Source organism: Orcinus orca, chromosome 14 (genome assembly GCF_937001465.1).
Source record: "Orcinus orca chromosome 14, mOrcOrc1.1, whole genome shotgun sequence".
Lineage (NCBI taxonomy): Eukaryota > Metazoa > Chordata > Mammalia > Artiodactyla > Delphinidae > Orcinus > Orcinus orca.
Genome location: NC_064572.1, coordinates 72,882,087 through 72,901,169, shown reverse-complemented (window position 1 = coordinate 72,901,169; position 19,083 = coordinate 72,882,087). Strand labels below are relative to the sequence as shown.

Sequence of the window (19,083 nt, the reverse complement as noted above, 5' to 3'; positions counted from 1 at the left end):
TGGCCCCTGTTGACAGGTCACAGACTCTCCAGCTGTCACAGTCCCTGCCACTCACTGACAATCTGTACCTGTGCTTCCACTTGCTTCTGCTTCTCGCATTCATATTCCCTGTCTGGACTCTGTAGGCATTCGTATTTGTAATTCCTGCTTTAAATGAAACAGTAATAATTTAAAAATAATTAAGATACACTCAGGAAGTCTTCTAAAGCACTACTCGACACATGAACGTGCTGCCTAGAACATGACATTGCAGAGCTGGAGGGGATGTCTAGGTTGTGCTCTGGTGAAAGCCTAAATCTCCCCATTCTGGTTGAGGCCCATGAGCACATATGCGGGCAGACCGTGAGGGTGAGACGGGGAATGTGGAAACAGAGAGGACTCCAGGGTGGTGCCCAGTGTGGACAAGATTTGTGCAGCCTAGGAGACCTAATGAAGGGCCCTAGGTTCCATGGTCTGTTGTAACAATGGAAAAGGTTGTACTTCAGTGAGGGAGGCACTGGACTTTCATTCAAAGTGACTGTTATACCATGTCCTGGGCAACAAGAAATCAAGATGATGACTGGAGGCTTTTCTTGGTCAAAAGACAAATGGAACTAAAAGGGAAGAAACTGGACAAGGTGTTCCCTTGTTCTTTTCAGCCCTCTTGGCAAAAGCAGAGATGGCAGATAAGCTTTATCTTTATGCCTGTGCCGACTGATTGGTACTGGCTGTCTAGGAAGCCGTGTTGAGAAAGATTCTCAGATTAGTGGGCTCAACATTTGGATAAAATGCTGTGATTGATTAGCGATGTCTACTAAGAGCATTGAATTGGAAGTAGCGAAATGCATGCCACACATTTGTATCCTTGGGTGAATGAGTATTTTGTTGTCAGCAAAGCACTTCATGACCTCTATGGAGACAGAACATTTTGCTATAGAATGTGATGACAGTTACTCTGCATTTTTTGTACTTCTTTCTTTTTTTGTTTTTCCTTAGGATTCCAAAGTTATTTTTAAAAAAACATTTTAAAAATATTTATTTATTTATTTTGGCTGCGCTGGGTCTTAGTTGCGGCACGCGGGATCTTCATTGTGGCATGTGGGATCTTTAGTTGCGGCACACGGACTCTTAGTTGCAGCATGCATGTGGTATCTAGTTCCCTGACTGGGGATTGAACCCGGGCCCCCTGCATTGGGAGCGTGGAGTCTTACCCATGGGACCACCAGGGAAGTCCCCCAAAGGTTTTTATTTGTTTTCTTTTCTTTTTTTTTTTGCGGTACGTGGGCCTCTTACTGTTGTGGCCTCTCCCGTTGCGGAGCACAGGCTCTGGACGCGCAGGCCCAGCGGCCACGGCTCACGGGCCCAGCTGCTCCGCGGCACGTGGGATCTTCCTGGACCGGGGCACGAACCCATGTCCCCTGCGTCGGCAGGCAGACTCTCAACCACTGCGCCACCAGGGAAGCCCATATTTGTTTTCTTTTTAAGTGAAAATGCCATGTGTTTTGGCTGTGCTGAAAGGAACTAAAGAGAACTAACCCTTTTTTGACAACTCTTGGCCTGAGAGTTAAGGGGGAGGCCCCTGCTGGGGCTGGGGGCAGGGCTGACACAGGCGTTGGGAGCCCAGAGCTGTGGGCGAGGCGGCTTGTGTTCTGAGACCCTCCTTCCTTTTGCTCCTGCTCAAGCCAGGAGGTTTCTGGTTTTTATTTAAGGGAAGTCATTTCGTTGTTATACCTTGTATCCAACCACTGTTAGCCAATAGCTGTCCCCATTTTGGGGGTCTCACCCCTTCACCTCCCTCTGCTTCCTGCCCTCATCTTCATAAATATTCAAACCCAGAGGCTCCAGGTCTTGACGTCTCAGAGGCAGTCTTGGCCCAGAGTCCTGAACAGCGGGCCTCACTCGAAGGCTGGTACATTAGCCTGTGACTTGGCTCGTGGGTGTGACAACCTTCAAGAGGCCTCAGGACACATCTTTTCAGGCATTCTCCTGGATGGCCTTTCCTGGTGGTTTTGTTCACAAGATGCCTTCAGAGAGCATCATGGGGTGTGGGGGAGAAGCAGGAAGGGACTAAGGGGCTGCTTACTGTGGATTCTCACCAGCACGCCTGGAGGAAGCGTTTTTTTTTTTTTTTTTTTTTTTTTTGCGGTACGCGGGCCTCTCACTGTTGTGGCCTCTCCCGTTGCGGAGCACGGGCTCCAAACACGCAGGCTCAGCGGCCATGGCTCACGGGCCCAGCCGCTCCGCGGCCTGTGGGATCCTACCGGACCGGGGCACGAACCCGTGTCCCCTGCATTGGCAAGCGGACTCTCAACCACTGCACCACCAGGGAAGCCCGGAAGCGGTTTTATGTATCAGAACCGTGGCGGCAACTTTCTCTCCCCACTTAGGGAGGTTTGGAGGGGATGTGGTGGAATAGATGGTAATGCAGGCTTCCTTTGGAAGAGCCCCAGATAATTCTCATGGACGCCTTCTTAATTTCTCTCTTTCCGTCTGTTGGAGTCTAGAATTTCTCCCCAAGAGCCATTCCTTAAAAGTAACTCCACAGCTTCCCTGGTGGCGCAGTGGTTGAGAATCTGCCTGCTAATGCAGGGGACGTGGGTTTGAGCCCTGGTCTGGGAGGATCCCACATGCCACGGAGCAACTAGGCCCGTGAGCCACAACTACTGAGCTTATGCGTCTGGAGCCTGTGCTCCGTGACAGTGAGAAGCCCGTGCACTGCGATGAAGAGTGGCCCCCGCTCGCTCCAACTAGAGAAAGCCCTCGCACAGAAACGAAGACCCAACACAGCCAAAAATAAATAACTTTTTTTTTTTTTTTTTAAATTTTATTTAACTCCAGTACTCACTCTTTTAAAAGACAGGTCCATGGGGCAGATGTTCTTTTAAAATGCCTGGGATATGAGGTGAATACAACACTAGTCCAGGACTGGAGAGTCCTAGACTGAGTTTTGACTCTGCCCCCAGGTAATCTGAGTCCTCCCTTGGGTTTCAGTTCCCTCACCTGTGCGGTGGGAGAATGGAGTTCAGGCATCCTGACGCCACCTACCTTTCTCTCTGTGTAGAATTAATTCTAAACCCTCCCACTCAGGGCGACAGGGGAAATCCCTATGCACCTTCCTCTTCTCCCGCAGCCGTCAGCTTCCAGTACTTTCCACAGCTGAAAGTCAATGGGAATATCACAGGCAGCCTCTTGAAAGAGGAAAATGTCACAGAAAGTTGGCATGCCCCCCCCCCCCCCCCCCGCCCCGAGTGGGTCGTGAATGTGAGTGTTTGGGGCAGGAGGCAGATGTTTGAAATAAAAGCCAGGGCTGTCGGGGCTGGAGAAGGGGTGAAGAGCAGGCTGTGTGAAGCACTGCAGGGCCCTAAGACCTCAAAAGCTCATGTCACCCCCTGTCCTATTTGTAATTCAAATAGAAATACTAAACAACAAAATAGGTATCAAGAATCTAACGTAGTTTTGAATTTTTAATGCTCTTTTGGAACTATAAAATAACAAATTCTTTCAAAACTCTCTCCCAGGGTGGTGCGGTGATGGAGGATGCTTGTGCTTTGCCAAGGTCATTATCACAGTCCTGGCCTCCTCCACACCTGGTGCGGAGTCACCTCCCTTTCTTGGTCACCGCATCCATATCTGACCCTGAAACAAGTCACATCTCCCTGGTGTCTCCGTTTGCAAAACAAAGAGTTTGGAATAAAGTTTCTCTAAAAACACTTCATAGAGTCCACATTTTATCACTTCACAGATAAATCTGGTGCTTTGTTTTGTTTTTAAAAGTCTACCTATTGAGGAGTCTGCGCTAAAGCAAACATAAACAACAACAAAGCCCTGCAGTGTTGTTTTTTTTTAACATCTTTATTGGGGTATAATTGCTTTACAATGATGTGTTAGTTTCTGCTGTATAACAAAGTGAATCAGTTATACATATACATATGTTCCCATATCTCTTCGCTCTTGCATCTCCCTCCCTCCCACCCTCCCTATCCCACCCCTCTAGGTGGTCGCAAAGCACCGAGCTGATCTCCCTGTGCTATGAGGCTGCTTCCCACCAGCTATCTGTTTTACGTTTGGTAGTGTATATATGTCCACGCCACTCTCTCACTTCGTCCCAGCTTACCCTTCCGTCTCCCCGTGTCCTCAAGTCCATTCTCTGCGTCTGTGTCTTTATTCCCCCTGCAGTGTTTTGCGTGGGAAGCAATCTGGTTTTCTGCAAGCCTATCCTATCTGCCTAGGGTTGGGGGGCTGAGGACCAGGAAGTGTGGTGAACAATAATACTTTTGGGTGTTTTTCTTTTTTCCTTGCAAATGGATCCACTTTGGGCTGGGGGAATGTGTGAGAACATAGGGAACATTCCATTCTGGTGTCACCTGGCTCCTGTCCCGCTACTATTAGAGGGATCTGGTAACAGTTAAAGCATTGTTCCAAGAGGCTTTGTGTCGCTTTCTTCTGCCTTTCACAAAGCCCCCTTTTAACCTCCAAAAGTGGTGGGTTAAAGGGAGGGTCCTGAGGGAGAAGCTCACAGGCTTGGCCTGTTCCCTTGTCCCACTTTGGCCACCCCCCTCCCCTCTGTCTCAAGGCCAAAAGAGAGAAAGTTCTGCATTGGCTTCAAACAGAAAAGCTCTTTTCAGGGACGGGTGGGAGGGCAGGGTAGCTTCGGGGTAAGAGTGGCCATTTTCCAACTTCTGAAACAGCCTCCTGTGTCAGAAGAAAACATGAGCAACTGGAAGGAAGGAAAATGCGATTTTTATCAGATTTGTGAAAGCAGTAGAGGGTGGAGGTGGCGTGGATGCAGGGCTGATGGAACAGGGTGAGCATTTCCTCTTGGCTGGTTTCAGAGCCTCCTCTACACGGGCTGCTTCCACATTTTCAGGGAGGTTGCGAGTGATTGAAAGATGCAGGGAAATTGTTGAGTTGGTTCGGCAGCTGGGGTGCTGTCCTCCAGGAAAGCCCCACTGGGTGCTGAGCCGTGCCGCCTTCTCATCTCTTATGAATGTCACTTCCCTGAGGCACCATCTGGGTAGAGCCCTGGGGCCTCAAGGAAGGTGGTGCCCTCCCTGGGATGGTAAATTTCAGGGGTTTGAAAATATGAGAGAAGAGTCTCTTTCTCTTACTAGTTAGAAATAAAACGAAACCTTTTTTTTCTGAAAGCAGACTATGGCTGGATATTTCTGGAGACCCTTGAGAAGGCAGAATAATTACTTGGAAAAATGCTCATAATTTAATGTTTAGTGAAAAAATAGGTTACAAAACATTAGGTATAGTATGATCCCAAATTTAGATTATATTAATACATAAACATATAGGTGTACGTGTGTGTGCATGTGTGTGTATGCGTATGTGCTAACAGTTATTATCTCTGGGAGAAGAAACTGTTATGGACTGAATGTTTGTGCCCTCCTAAAATTCATATGTTGAAATCCTAACCCCACCAATGTGATGGAATTAGGAGGTGGGCCCTTTGGGAGGTGATTGGGTCATGGGGGGTTAGCCCTCATGAATGGGATTAGTGCCCAGAGACCTCTCCCCCTTCCACCATGGGAGGACACAGCAAGATGGCCTTCTATGAACCAGGAAGTCGCCCATCACCTGATATCGAATCTGCTAGTGCCTTGACCTTCGACTTCCGAGGCTCCCGAACTGTTAGAAATAAGCTTCTGTCATTTATAACCCACCCAGTCTCTGGTATTCTGTTACAGCAGCCCAAACTGACTAAAACAGGGATTATGGGTGATGTTTACTTCCGGTTTGTGCTTTCCTGAACTTCCCCAATCTTATACAATGAAATGAATCGCTCTCACAACGTAAGCAGTGCCCAGAAATGTTAAGAATTTTGTCGTCCTTGAGGCTCTGTGAGCTTTCTTTCCATGGGAGCATTTATAGGTTTTGAGTTTCCCTTCACACACCGTAAGAGTGATGGACCTATTCCCTATCTGCCTTCAACATTATAAGGGTACCCGCCTCAGTCCGTGGGATGTCCATGAAAGCCTTTCATCCTGGACACAAAATGCAAATGTTCCCCCAGGGTCCTGCAGCCCTGCAACCCGGTGCCCGGGAGCCCTTAGTTTGTCAGCTGTCCCTGCCTTGCTTGCTTTTGGAGCTAATTCTTTTCAAGGTAAACTTGAATCGGCCCCCATCCTCACTCCCACTCTCCACACCTGCCACCAGCTTTATATTTTAACGAATTTATTTGTTTTGGGTAAGCTCTGACAGTCTGAGGCAGGCTTGGAGCTGACACAGATACACGACCACCTGAGATTTTAGGGAGATCATTCTGTCCTGTGTTTCTCAAATTTTCTCCCTTACAGTAGCGTATGGAAATGGATTATGCCTCCTTCCTGGTCTTAAACATCCATAAAAACTTTGTGATGCTGTAATATTTCTGTGTGTGTTTTAATAAAAGCTAAAATAAGGTTTTATATTGCCGCTTTAAAAACTTAGCAGGGAAAATAAAAATTAAAGTTAAAAAAATAAATGAGAATAAAACTGGTGTCTCGGGAAGGATGGGTTGCTTGCCCTGTGCCTTTGGGTGTCCCTAGCTCCTGCCATATTCCTGCAAGGATACTGGTCCCTCAATATGAGAAACAAGGGTTTGGAGCTACTAAATTCTACCTGTAGGGTGTAGAAGGCCTGGACAGGCCACTCCCTTCAGTGTTCCCTTTGCGGTTGTTAGAGAGATGAAGACAGACCTTTCCTATCCTTCAGAAAGAAATATCTGCAAAGAAGTTTCACTTAACAATATTGGCCAATTTTTATATAGCAAATCTTTGATGCATTATTTTGCTGATGGGATTTCTGTCTCTTTTCTCCATTTTAGTAAAGATTCCCTCCCAAAGTCGTCGGGAGCCATGCTAGAGGCAGGAAGTGAGGGAGGCCAAAATAGGTCCTTCTGACACAGATGTAATTTAAACTTCTCACCCTGATGACCACGAAGCTGAGGTCCAGAGAGGGAAGTTAGGAGGAGACAGGCACTAAAATTCATTACCAGGGGCTGAGCACAGGACTACATAGTCCTTTCCACACCATGCCTCGTTAATCTTCACAACCCTGTGAGGAAGGGGTATCGTCTCCACTTTTCAGATGAAAAAATGGAGGCTCAGAGAGGTCATTTAACTTCCTAAAGTCACGTAGACCATAAGCAGAGCTGAGACCTTCTCTCCAACTGACTTGACTGGAAAGCCAGGGATATCTCCACCCATGTTGTGGTCCTTTAGGTCTCCATGCTCACCATCTTCCTTGAGGTATGTCATAGGAGTTTGTAACATACGTTTATCAGAGTGCTCATGTCTGGAAACAGTTAACTTTTAAATTAAATTGGGAGGAAGTTCTGTCCCTCACCTGCTCATATGCTTTCTTGGGTAGAAATGAAAGGAAGGACAGGAGTGGGTGAGGAATATAGGGGCATGGAGGGTTGCAGGTGTGTGGTGTCATGAAGAATGTTCTGGAACATGCTGTTAATACATGCAGAGTGTTTAGGAATTATTGTCATATTTTGCTTTCCTATGCATTAAAAAAGACACACACCTGTTTTCCAGTGGGAAAGTCATCTGTCATTTGGTTACGGCAGAATACAGGTTTAGAACTGTCACAAACAACCGTGCTTTGGGGGACTCACCTGAGACTACTCTGACTGATTAGTAACAACTTTAATCAGAATCCAGGTTTCCCATTTTCCAGTCCAAAACTTGTGTAACATTGCCACTTTTAAGATTTGGCCTGTGAGTGTTGACTTACATGATACTTTAACTGAGAAGAAGAATTTGCCCCCCTCAGAGAACCCCAAAGGCTTTACCTAAGACCAGTGAAATAAACAGACCCAACCTTAAAGGTCTGCACTTTGCACATGTTTCTTCCTTAAGCCATTAATCCACGTAGCAAATGGTTATTGAGGAAATGCTTGTTAAATACTACTTTTTAAAAATTATTTATTTATTTATTTTTGGCTGCATTGGGTCTTTGTTGCTGTGCACGGGCTTTCTCTAGTTGCGGCAAGCAGGGGCTACTCTTCATTGCAGTGTGTGGGCTTCTCATTGCGGTGGCTTCTCTTGTTGCAGAGCACAGGCTCTAGGCACGCGGGCTTCAGTAGTTGTGGCGCACGGGCTTAGTTGCTCCACGGCATGTGGGATCTTCCCGGACCAGGGCTCGAACCCGTGTGCCCTGCATTGGCAGGCGGATTCTTAACCACTGTGCAACCAGGGAAGCCCTCGTTAAATACTTTTCAGATGTATGACTGAACATCTACTGTGTACTTAGGGAGGGGGTCTTCACCCACTTTAGGGATCTGATGAAAGCTGTCCTTGTGGCAGACAAATGAACATCCTCAGAAATATTTACAGACATTTTTAGAGGGTTATTGGACCTGCTGAAGTCTGCGCATTGAGGTCATAGACCCCAGGTGAAGAGCCCCTGATCTAAGGGCTCAACCTTGAATCAGACAGTTTCTGTTCTCGAGTCACTCGTAACCTGGGTAGTTACCGCTTAACCATGAATTTCTCAGCCCATTTCATTTCAGGATTGACAAGCACGATCTGGTAATGAAGTAAAATATGTTTCTCATTACAATTCTCACGGCACTGAGAGGAAAGCCATTCATGTTCAAGCTTTAAGAGAAAGGCTTCATGCCAAGTACCATGGGGGCACAAAGACATACCCCACACAGTCTCTGCCCCCGAGGAGTCCTTTATCTCCTAGGAAGTATGGACAGTGATACCGAAACATAGCAGTTTCAAGGTCTGGTGAGTGGGACAGCTGATGAGCAGGGAGGGGGCCTGGTGGGCTCAGGTGAGAGGAGGGGAAGCTGAGGCCAAATCTCTGCAGTTCCTGTGATGGAGACACAGAACAGGGTTCCTTCCAGGCAGGGTAAGTACTCAGATACTGTGGCTGTTAAATCTCACCCTAGAGCCCAACATCCAATATTACTGGAAATAATTGCAGAGTGGGGGTGGGTATCATGGAGCCGGGGGACCTGGGTAGGAATCCTGACTCTACCAGTCACTGCCTGGGTGTCCTCAGGCCAGTTCCTTAATGTCTCTGAGCCCCCATTTCCTCCTAATATTACTGAAAAAAATTAGAAATAAGACATAATACAGTATATATTGGCTGCCTCACAGGTTAAGGTGTGTTAGTTTTCACCGCCTAGTAAGTCAGGAGCCAGGGTGATGTTAGCTCCTCTGACGTGGCCCCTTATCAACTCCTCCAAGTGGTCATGTCTGCCCAACTTCCCAGGCAGCCACTCATTCCTTCCAACCCATTTCACCAGACAGCTTTGGGAAGGAGCAGGGCATCTGGAAACTGGAAGTTCAGTCCCAGTCCCCTCACTCACCAGTTTGTGAGTAGCTACTTAACACCTGTTCCTCAGTTTCCTCATCTGTAAAATGGGGATATGACATGTGTCTCACAGAGCTGTGGTGAAGATTAAGTGAGAGACTACATGTTGCAAAAAATCAAGCCATTGTGAGTGATCCACAAAAATGCCTGTTGACACCACGATGATCTCACGGAGTCCAGGAGGAAGAGTAGGGACCAAGGCAAGGTCGCCTGGCTTGTCCTCTCTGAAGAGAAGATGGAAAAAGAGACCAGATGGAGCCTGGGGCTAATGATTTGGTGTATTCTCTTTCCTTGGGCTCATCAAAACAGAACTACAAGGGGCCTTGAAAGGGAGAGAATGCATGTTTGCCCAGAGCCTGCTCTATGCCAGGCACCGAGGGAGGTGCTTTGTATAAATGAGCTTATTTCATCCCGAGGTCAGCATGCTTATTGCATTTCAGAGATGATACAACTGAAGCTCAGGAGACCCTTTCAAGAAACTAGTAATCAGGATTGCCCTTGAGTGTAACAGAAGATGGTTTGTTCAGAGGGAGAAAATGGAGATCAAAGACAGGTCAAGTGGAAGAGGAGAGAAGATGCAATCCTGAATCTTTCTGGCATCCTCTTTTCAAAGACTTAGCATTTCACAGAATACTAACGTTTCAGAGCTAGAAAGGAGCATATGGAGATGATCTAGGTTAGATTCTCTTTTGTAAGGTGAGGTTCAGAACCTGTAGGGGACTTGCCCAAACTCATGGCTGCAGAGCAGAGGGGGCTAGACTATAATTTAACCCTCTGGGCCCTGAATCCAGCCTTGCTCCATTGCCCCATTATTCCATACTTCTGTGTGTGCCTATGTGTCTGACTAGGAAAGGAAAAACCTGGAGAGAAAAATCTCTTTTGAGAGCATCACTCAAGTGAGAGGCTCAGGGATTCGCTGAAAACACATTAGACATTTCGGCATTGCTGAGATGATTGTCGGTAACACTTGACAGGTTGCTTTTGTGTCCATAACTTGTCTTTCTGGGTCTTGTGTAAGCAGGGCAGGTTGGCTCTGGGACCTTTGGCATTCACATGAGCTAAGAATGCTTTACTACAACTACACTTTGCTACTTGAACATTATTAGTTTTGAAAAATGCTGTCTGGTCTCAGACCTTGAGTTAAACTTGGAACTGATAGAGCAGTAAAATGCAGTATAGATACAGTGAGCTGTGGACGAGACACACTGATTATTCATTCAGCACGTGTTTATGGAGCACCTATACTTATGCTTGCTAAGCTCTTCTGTAGACCTTCCTAATGGAGGGAGAGGATCATAAATGACTAAGTAAAATACATAATAGTGATAAGGAGAAGGTGACAGGAATTTCTGGAGATGGGGAGTTCAGAGTAGGCCTCACTGAGAAAGGGACATTTGAACAAAGACTTGCAGGAGGCCGGAGAATGAGCCACAGCAGTGACTGGGGAGGAGTTGTTTTGGCCAGAGGGAAGAAGAAGCACAAAGTTCTAGAGACAGTAGCCTTCCTGGGAGATGGAGAACTAGCACAGAGGCCAGTGTGGCTGGATCAGTGCGTTAGGAAGAAGTCGTAGGACACGAGGTCAGCGTGGTTGGTACCAGGGGCCAGAGCATGGCAGGGACTGAGGGCTGGACCAGAGTGACAGCAGCTTGGGGCGGAGAGATGGTGTGATACTGAATGTATTTTAAACATATCATCCAATGCGGTTTTAGTTAACAAATATGTGATGTGTGCTTTTAACATTCAAGGTAAATACAGCACAACTCTGAAGCGCTCACCATGAAGATGAAGCGATAAGAAAAGTAAAGAAATAGCTGCAATACGAGATTGTGTAAGGCGAAGCCCCAAGGGGAACAAATCACCAGGGGAAATCGTTCTTGTTCCGGGTCAGGGTCAGGGACATAGGCTTTACTGAAATATGTGAAAGGCCTAGCCCAGGAGGCAGCCCTGTTCTTAGGATAAATATTAGTTAATTCACTTGGGCCTGAAGGATACTGCTTTGCCCTCATCTGCAGAAAGATGATAATAATGGCTATTGTTCTTTGAATTTTCTTTTTTTCTCTTTTCCTTTCCTTTTTCTTTTTCTTTTTTAGCTTTAAACAACAGAACTTTATTGTCTCCCAGTTCTGGAGGCTAGAATTCCATAATCAAGATGTCAGCAGAGCCACGCTCCCTGTGACACCTGTAGGGGGATACGAGTTTGCTTCTTTCTGGCTTCTGGTGGTTTGCCAGAGGTCCCTGGCATTCCTTGGCTTGCAGTTGCCCCACTCAGATCTCTGCCTTTGTTGTCACATGGTGTTCTCCCTGTGTCTCTGTCTTCACGTGGCTGTCTTGCAATAGGACACCTGTCATATTGGATTAATAGCCCACCCTACTCGAGTAGGACCTCATCTTAACTAATTACATCTGCAACACCCCTATTTCCTAATAAGGTCTCATTTTAATGTACCAGAAATTGTTAGGACTTCAACATATCTTTGCCAGTGGTGGTGGTGGGGACACAACACACTTCTACCCATAACACCAGCCTCATTTGATTATATTTCCCGTCAGGGCTTTTTACAGTAAACTAGCTTTTTTTTGCTGTCGTTCATTAAGGTTTTATCAATTAATCCTCACACTAATTCCTTGAGGTGGACCATTATCATCTCTCTTTTGCAGATAGGAAACTTGCTGAAGATCACACAGCTTGAAGGATTTGGAGGCAGGGTTTGAACCTAAGAAGCTGACTCCCAGGCCTGTCCACTCATGGGTTACTGTGAAGAGGAAAGGAGTTATAGAATACACCGGGGAGTAGTGGCCTCACACCGATGGTTCTTATGACAATAAAGTCATTAAACAAATACCAAGCACCTGCTGTATATTAGACACTCTGTTGTGCTAGAAGACATGTGAGCCCAAGTAGACTCGGTCAGAGTGGACCTCGCAGTCCATGGAAGACAGACACGAATCCAATAACCACACAAATGGATGTGGTTAAGTACAAACTGAGGTTGGTGCTCTGAAGAAAACTGACCCAGTTTTAAGAACATTGAACCGGGAACTGGTCAAGATTGAGGGAGAGGGATATCTCAAAATAATATGATAATTATTAGGAATGAGGGAGTGACTTGGGTGGGATTCAGTGTAAGTGTCTGATAAGTAATCAGATAAATAAGTAACCCAGTATTCTTTCCATACCATGGGCTGTGGCACAGCAGTGAATTGTGAAATGAATTTGGTGGCTGCAACTGGCATTTTAAAAATAAAATGGAATAGCATCAAACATCAGAGGCCTTGTCCACAGGAAGAGAGGTTGTGAAACTTTCAGTTATACAGCATATGTGTGTGTTGAGTGTGACCTGAGTCCTTACGTAAAATATATTTCATAATGTGTTATCATCAAAGAAGTTAGAGAAACATTAGATGAGCCTTTGTGATCGGGTGGGGTCCTCAGTTTGAATCCCAGCCTTGCTTTACCTTCCCGGGGTCACTTTGGGCAGCTTATTTAATTTCTCCAAGCTGTCTCCTCTCCTGAAATGGAAGAGCATCTCTCCCATCAGTTGCAGGCAAAGAACGAGTCAATGCCTGGCGAGTGTCTAGAGCAAGGCCCTCTCCCTTTCCACAGTGGCTTGGTCATGTTCAGAGGATGCTCACCTAGCTACGGCAGCCCCCCGCCCCCCACTTCCTCACACCTGTATCCCTTCTAGACAGTGAGCACCCAGGGCCCCTTGCACCACGAAGCAACCTCTTTTTGTGCCCCACGTCACAACTCCTTGCCCGGCCTCCCAGCTTTGGGCGGGGGTGGTGGAGTGTTCTTTGCCCACTGCCAGTGTCAGGGCTTTCTCTGTAGCTGAGGAAGCCTGCTCAGCCCACGTGTAGGTATAGCCTGGAGCTGGGGGCCCTTAGTGTCGCTGGAGAAACCCTCAACCATGAGGAGAGTGGCTGACAGGTAAATGCCTCAGTCTCCAGTCCTTCAGACTCACATCCTATACCGTCCCTGGGGGGACTGGGCTCCGTTTCCCAAGGCGGTAACCAGCTCCATAATGTACCCTTAACTGACTTTCTCCCTGCTGGTCTCGCTTTCCTATGTCCCTCATCCTGCTTCCTGGGATCTTTTCCCAAGAAATTACCTGCTCCCAAGTGCTTCTTTCAGGCTTTACTTCCAGGGAACCATTTGAAGTCAGGCCAGCACCTAAATGGGCTCAGGTAACTTTTCTCAACAGCTCCCAGTTAAGAAAATTCCATCCAACCTGCTTGCTGGCTCTCACTTCCCTGGACTGATGAAAGCTCAAAAGGCGGGGACAAGGAAAACCCAGAGAATCCACACTATATGTTGATTTTTGGCAGCCTTCTCAGTTTGAGTTTGAGTTCGGGCCAGGTTGGTTCATGCCTGACATTCTTTCACGTTCTGGAGGATTCACAGCGAGAAGTACTAATTAATTGCATCATAACAAATACATGAAAATGATGACAATTGTCATTTAGTGAGCAACTTGTTCCATGAATCTTAAATGTTCTATTTCAACTGCTATTAATTTTTATTAGAAATTTAAATGTAATATTTAAATTTTAATTTCTTTTTTAACAGCTTTCTTAAGATGGAATTCACATACCATACAATTCGCCCATTTGAAGTGTACAATTCAATGGTTTTTAGTAAATTTACAGAGCTGTTCAGCTATCACCACAGTCAGTTTTAGAAGATTTTCATCATCACACAAAATAATCCCTTATCCATTAGCAGTCCTTCCTTCCTTCTCCCAAACATCCCCGCCCCCCCCAACCCCTGGCAACCACTAATCTATTTTCTATCTCCATGGATTTGCCTCTTCTGGACAATTCATAGAAACAGAATCATTTGTGGTCATTTGTGTTTGGCTTCTTTTACTCCGTATAATACTATCAAGGTTCATCGAAGTTGTAGCGCGTATCAGTATTTGATTTCTTTTTATTACCAAATAACATTTTATTGTATGGACGTACCATGTATCTATTACTTTTTTTTTTAATAGTCATAATCAACTTTTATTGATTTTACATAAACAGCTTAGAGAATGCCTTTGGAAACCATGTTTTCCCAACATATTTATGTTACAACACACGACATTTCTTTATGAAAGTATTTGTTAAATCTTTTTGCAGAGGGAGTGGGGAAAAATGAAGAAAGAGGAGGGGAAATAAGATTTCAAAACTAATCTTCAGTGATAGGCCTAACTATTTGGCAATTATTTTCTTTTATAGAAAATCACCGGATTGTAACTTTGAAACATACCAAAAGTGCAGTGCATCAATTTAAGTAAAAAACCAGTGGTGTCTAATATATTCTTTGGGCATCAAATTTCCCTTTCTAAGTATAATCAGGGTCATATAATTTTACACTTATTAAATAATGGTTGAAAACAATAACCATCAAAATCTTTAAATAATCCCAGATCTGGATTAAATCATGGTAGTATTAATATTTTCTAAAATTCCAATTTATTTGTTCATCAGTAAAATGTAACAGTTGACAATGTCTCCAGAGAATAAGTTTTCTATGTGTAGGAAGACAATAATCTTATTACACCTGCCATTAATCAGGTCACTGAGCCACTAATACATTATATCACGATTTATTTTCACACTGATTTTTCCACTTCAACAAAGTACAAGTAGTTGTTATTATACCAATTCTGAGTACTTAATCATTCCTGAAACAAGGAACCATCTTCATATTGGTACTTCTTTGTTATGGTGTTTAGTCTTGGTATCATTAAGCACAATGAATTTTACTTAATGAATATGGATGAATTAAGGCAAAAGGACATAACCTGGTCCCCTCAATAATTTATCCTCTACCTTTTAAAAACCTGTTGTTGAGGCTATACAAATTACAGATCTACTGGCTGGAAAGACACAACTTCTCCCTTAGACCAACATTCAGTATTTTGAGCACGAGGTTAAAGTCATGGTGTTCACGGCATGTTCCCTTGTTCTACCATTATGGTCGTTCCTCGCCTGTACCCACAATACTGATTTTCAAATGATACTGTTCGCTTGCTATGCGTCCTGGCTGTAGATTATTTTCCTTGTTTAAAAATATTTAATAATTGGGCAATAATCTACTCAGTCTTTGTAAACTCTCCATTGAATATTTTTTCATTTTTACAACCACTTACTGCATGGCTGTTGCACTTTTTTTTTTTTTTTTTTTTGCAGTACGCGGGCCTCTCACTGCTGTGGCCTCTCCCGTTGCGGAGCACAGGCTCCGGACGCGCAGGCTCAGCGGCCATGGCTCACGGGCCCAGCCGCTCTGCGGCAGGTGGGATCTTCCCGGACCGGGGCACGAACCCATGTCCCCTGCATCGGCAGGCGGACTCTCAACCACTGCGCCACCAGGGAAGCCCCGCTGTTGCACTTTTTTTCTGTCATCTTCTTCACATGGTTAAGTGGTCTGTTCCCTTCAAAGGAGGAGGGATTTTTGAATGAGCCTCCAATTCTATCCCACAATGTGAAATACTGTCCATAGTTATAGTCAAAGAGCATGTGGTGGTCTGTGTGATGAGCTGAGCCATTAATAAATGGCCTGAAGATATGGGGAACACGAAAATCACCATCATGAATAGAAATTGTCCAGATATTGACCAAGACGTACAAACCTAAATGAACTACCTTGTGTAATGGGAAGATAAATGGGTATATGCGGTAAGGTAGACCCTGAAGGAAGCCATCCAGAGGATGAAAAGCATGACTTGCAAATGGAGTTGGGATCTTCCAGATCTGATGAGGTTTGTGTAAGCGCTTAGATACAAGTCTATGATGAAGGCCTCTGTGAATCCAGTACATCAGCATGTCAGTGAAAAAGAGAAAGGACAGTACACAAGCAGTGAATCGAAGCCAGCCGTATGGAAACTCCTCTATGCCGTCGCGTAGTTTGCTATAACCTCTCACCTCTAGCAAGAGCACTGAGACCGTGGGGATGCTTATCCGTGGCATTGACTGGACAGAATGCATAATCTCTCGATAGACTTGGTTCTTTAAAAATTGTGGGTGTTGGGCTTCCCTGGTGGCTCAGTGGTTGAGAATCTCCCTGCCAATGCAGGGGACACGGGTTCGAGCCCTGTTCTGGGAAGATCCCACATGCCACGGAGCGACTAGGCCCGTGAGTCACAACTACTGAGCCTGCGCGTCTGGAGCCTGTGCTCCGCACCAAGAGAGGCCGCGATAGTGAGAGGCCCGCGCACCGCGATGAAGAGTGGCCCCCACTCGCCGCAACTAGAGAAAGCCCTCGCACAGAAACGAAGATCCAACACAGCCAAAAATAAAGGAAAGAAAGAAAGGAAGGAAGGAAGGAAGGAAGGAAGGAAGGAAAGAAAGAAAGAAAGAAAGAAAGAAAGTTAAAAAAAAAAAGAAAGGATATAAGCACCGAGTTTTGTTATAATCAGGAGACTGACAGCTTGTCGGAAGATGCTGTCCTCTGGCCATGTGGCTGGATATATGTACGGTGTAAAAAAATAATAATCTGTAGCCTTGAGTACAAGCTCCATCTTAGCCCCTAGAAAGGGTCCGCCACCCGCTGCTGATTCGGTTCCTGCGGGTCCCGGCTGCTCCAGCTACTCTCTATTACTTTTTGATTGTCTCTTTTCTTCACTGTAGTACTCCTAACACCTAGAACAGTGCCTGCCACAAAAACTGTTGGATAAATATATATGAGATATATGAATGAGTAATTGGTGAGAGATCTCACAGTAGGAATGAAACTTAGTCCAAAAACTAAGCTGTGAAAGAGGTGTACGTTTCTTTATTTTTCTATAACTAAGTTAAATTCCTATTTTGAGAACCATCCTGTGCAATTCAGGGTCTCCTAGCCTGAGAATACATCTGTCTCCAGGATCATCCCCTACCCACACTGGCATCTTCTGAGACAGCCTCATTCCCCAAGATTGCAGGTATAGGAGTCCATCAGGCAGGATGCAGCTAGCTTACCTCCTTTTCCAGCAGGGATTCTCCTTGAAACTTCCCTGCCTTCCAGTGTGCAGGGGTCGCTGCCAGGCAAGGCTGAGGGATAGCTGTGAGGCTGTCTGAGATCCTCTCTGCCTGGACACACAGCTGGTGGCTCCTTCTCTGGAGTCCTGCAACCTACCCAGGTGTTGCAGACTGACAGAGGACAATTGGATTGTCCCCAGTACTTGGCTCTTGTTCTCATCCCCTGACTGCCCGCTTTTTTAGCTAGCTGTAGTGGGAAGAGCAGAGGCTTGATCCAATAGCCACAAGTTCAAATTCAGGTTCTTATCAACCTAGCTGTATGATCTTGGACAATTCCTTTCCCTCTCCTGAGCCTCACTTTCCTTACTGGTAGTGTTATGGGGGTGAACAGTATAATGCCTATGTCCCCCCAAAGTCTACTGGCCCTCTTGTCCCTATGTGTTGAGGCTGTTCTGACGTCAACATAAAAACGAAGCAGTTTTGTACTTTGGGTGATCACCACCCTGCCTACTCCTATCCTCACCCCCACTCACTCTACTCCAGCCTTCATGGTCGACTCGGCATTTCTCTAATGCTCCAAGCATGTTCCCATTCCAGGATCTTTGCGTTTTCTGTTTCTCTGCCTGGAATGCTCTTCTCCTAGACACCGGCAGGGCTAGCTCCCTCATTTCCCTTAGTTTTTGATGAAAACTCACTTCTTACAGGAAGACTCCCTGGCCTGCCTCAACACCACTCCTCTTCCCCCTCACATACCACCCGTCCAGTCTGTCTCCTTCCTTGACCTAGGTTTGCCCCCAGCTTGTACCACTACCTGATATCTGCCATCCTTCTTCATCATGTGTCTTCCCCACCATAATGTCAGCTACAGGAGAACAGATTTTGATCAGTTGAGTTTGTTAGTGTAGCCCCAGCACCCAGAATCGTTTGCAAGATGTTGTGGGGCTTCCCTGATGGCGCAGTGGTTGAGAGGCCGCCTGCCGATGCAGGGGTCACGGGTTCGTGCCCCGGTCCGGGAGGATCCCACGTGCCACGGAGCTGCTGGGCCCGTGAGCCATGGCCGCTGAGCCTGCGCGTCCAGAGCCTGTGCTCCACAATGGGAGAGGCCACAACAGTGAGAGGCCTGCCTACCACACACAAAAAAAAGATGTTGTGAAAGTATTTGTTGAATCAATGAATGAACGATGTGGGGAACGGGGAAAGTCTATGTTGTCTGGCTTGTCATATTCACTGTCTGCTTTCTGGGCTCAACCCCGGTGGGGATTTCCCGGCCTCTGAGAAACCAGTTTCCTCCTCCCCTGCATCTTCCCACCCCCAGCTCTTCAGATGTCTCATCAGCTCCTTTGAATTTGCATGCCCCACACGAGGAGATCAGCCACAAACGGCCTACAGTTCCGGAAAAGGCAAACTTTAAAAAAACTTTTTTTTTCTTCCTGTCTGCATAAAGTGCAGAGGCCTTCCCGAACATCAGTGCGATGGGAACAAGCGCGCAACACGTGGCAGTCCCGTCCGCGGCAGGCGCCCAGATGCCTGCTGAGAGGAGCCATGACGAAAGCTGAGATTCAGAGGTGTTACCTCAGCTCACAGCTCCATCCTGGGAGTGAGGTACCGTTCAAAGGTCATGTTTCGGAATCTGAACACACTCCACTCCACCTTCTTTTAGGTTTTAAAAGCTCATCAAGGAAGGGAGAAGTAGAATCTGGAGGAATTGGTATAGGCATAGATGTTGTAGATCCCTGCCCACCCATCTGTCTCTACAGGGCAAACCCTGAGGGTTGTTTATAACGTGCAAGGGGGTCCAGTAGAGGTGTTGACACAACGCATAGAGGACGAGGGCTTTGT

The 19,083-nt window shown here is 46.2% G+C and overlaps 1 protein-coding gene across 1 annotated transcript; it reads right to left on the bottom strand.

The window, feature by feature from the left end:
- Positions 1 to 15,479: 15,479 nt before the first annotated feature.
- On the bottom strand, positions 15,480 to 16,308 carry LOC117199935 (lathosterol oxidase-like; the record flags this gene model as incomplete). The annotated part of the gene is made up of 1 exon (XM_033421128.2): positions 15,480 to 16,308. A coding segment is annotated over one exon (768 nt), but the record flags the coding sequence as incomplete, so codon positions are not given.
- Positions 16,309 to 19,083: the final 2,775 nt, after the last annotated feature.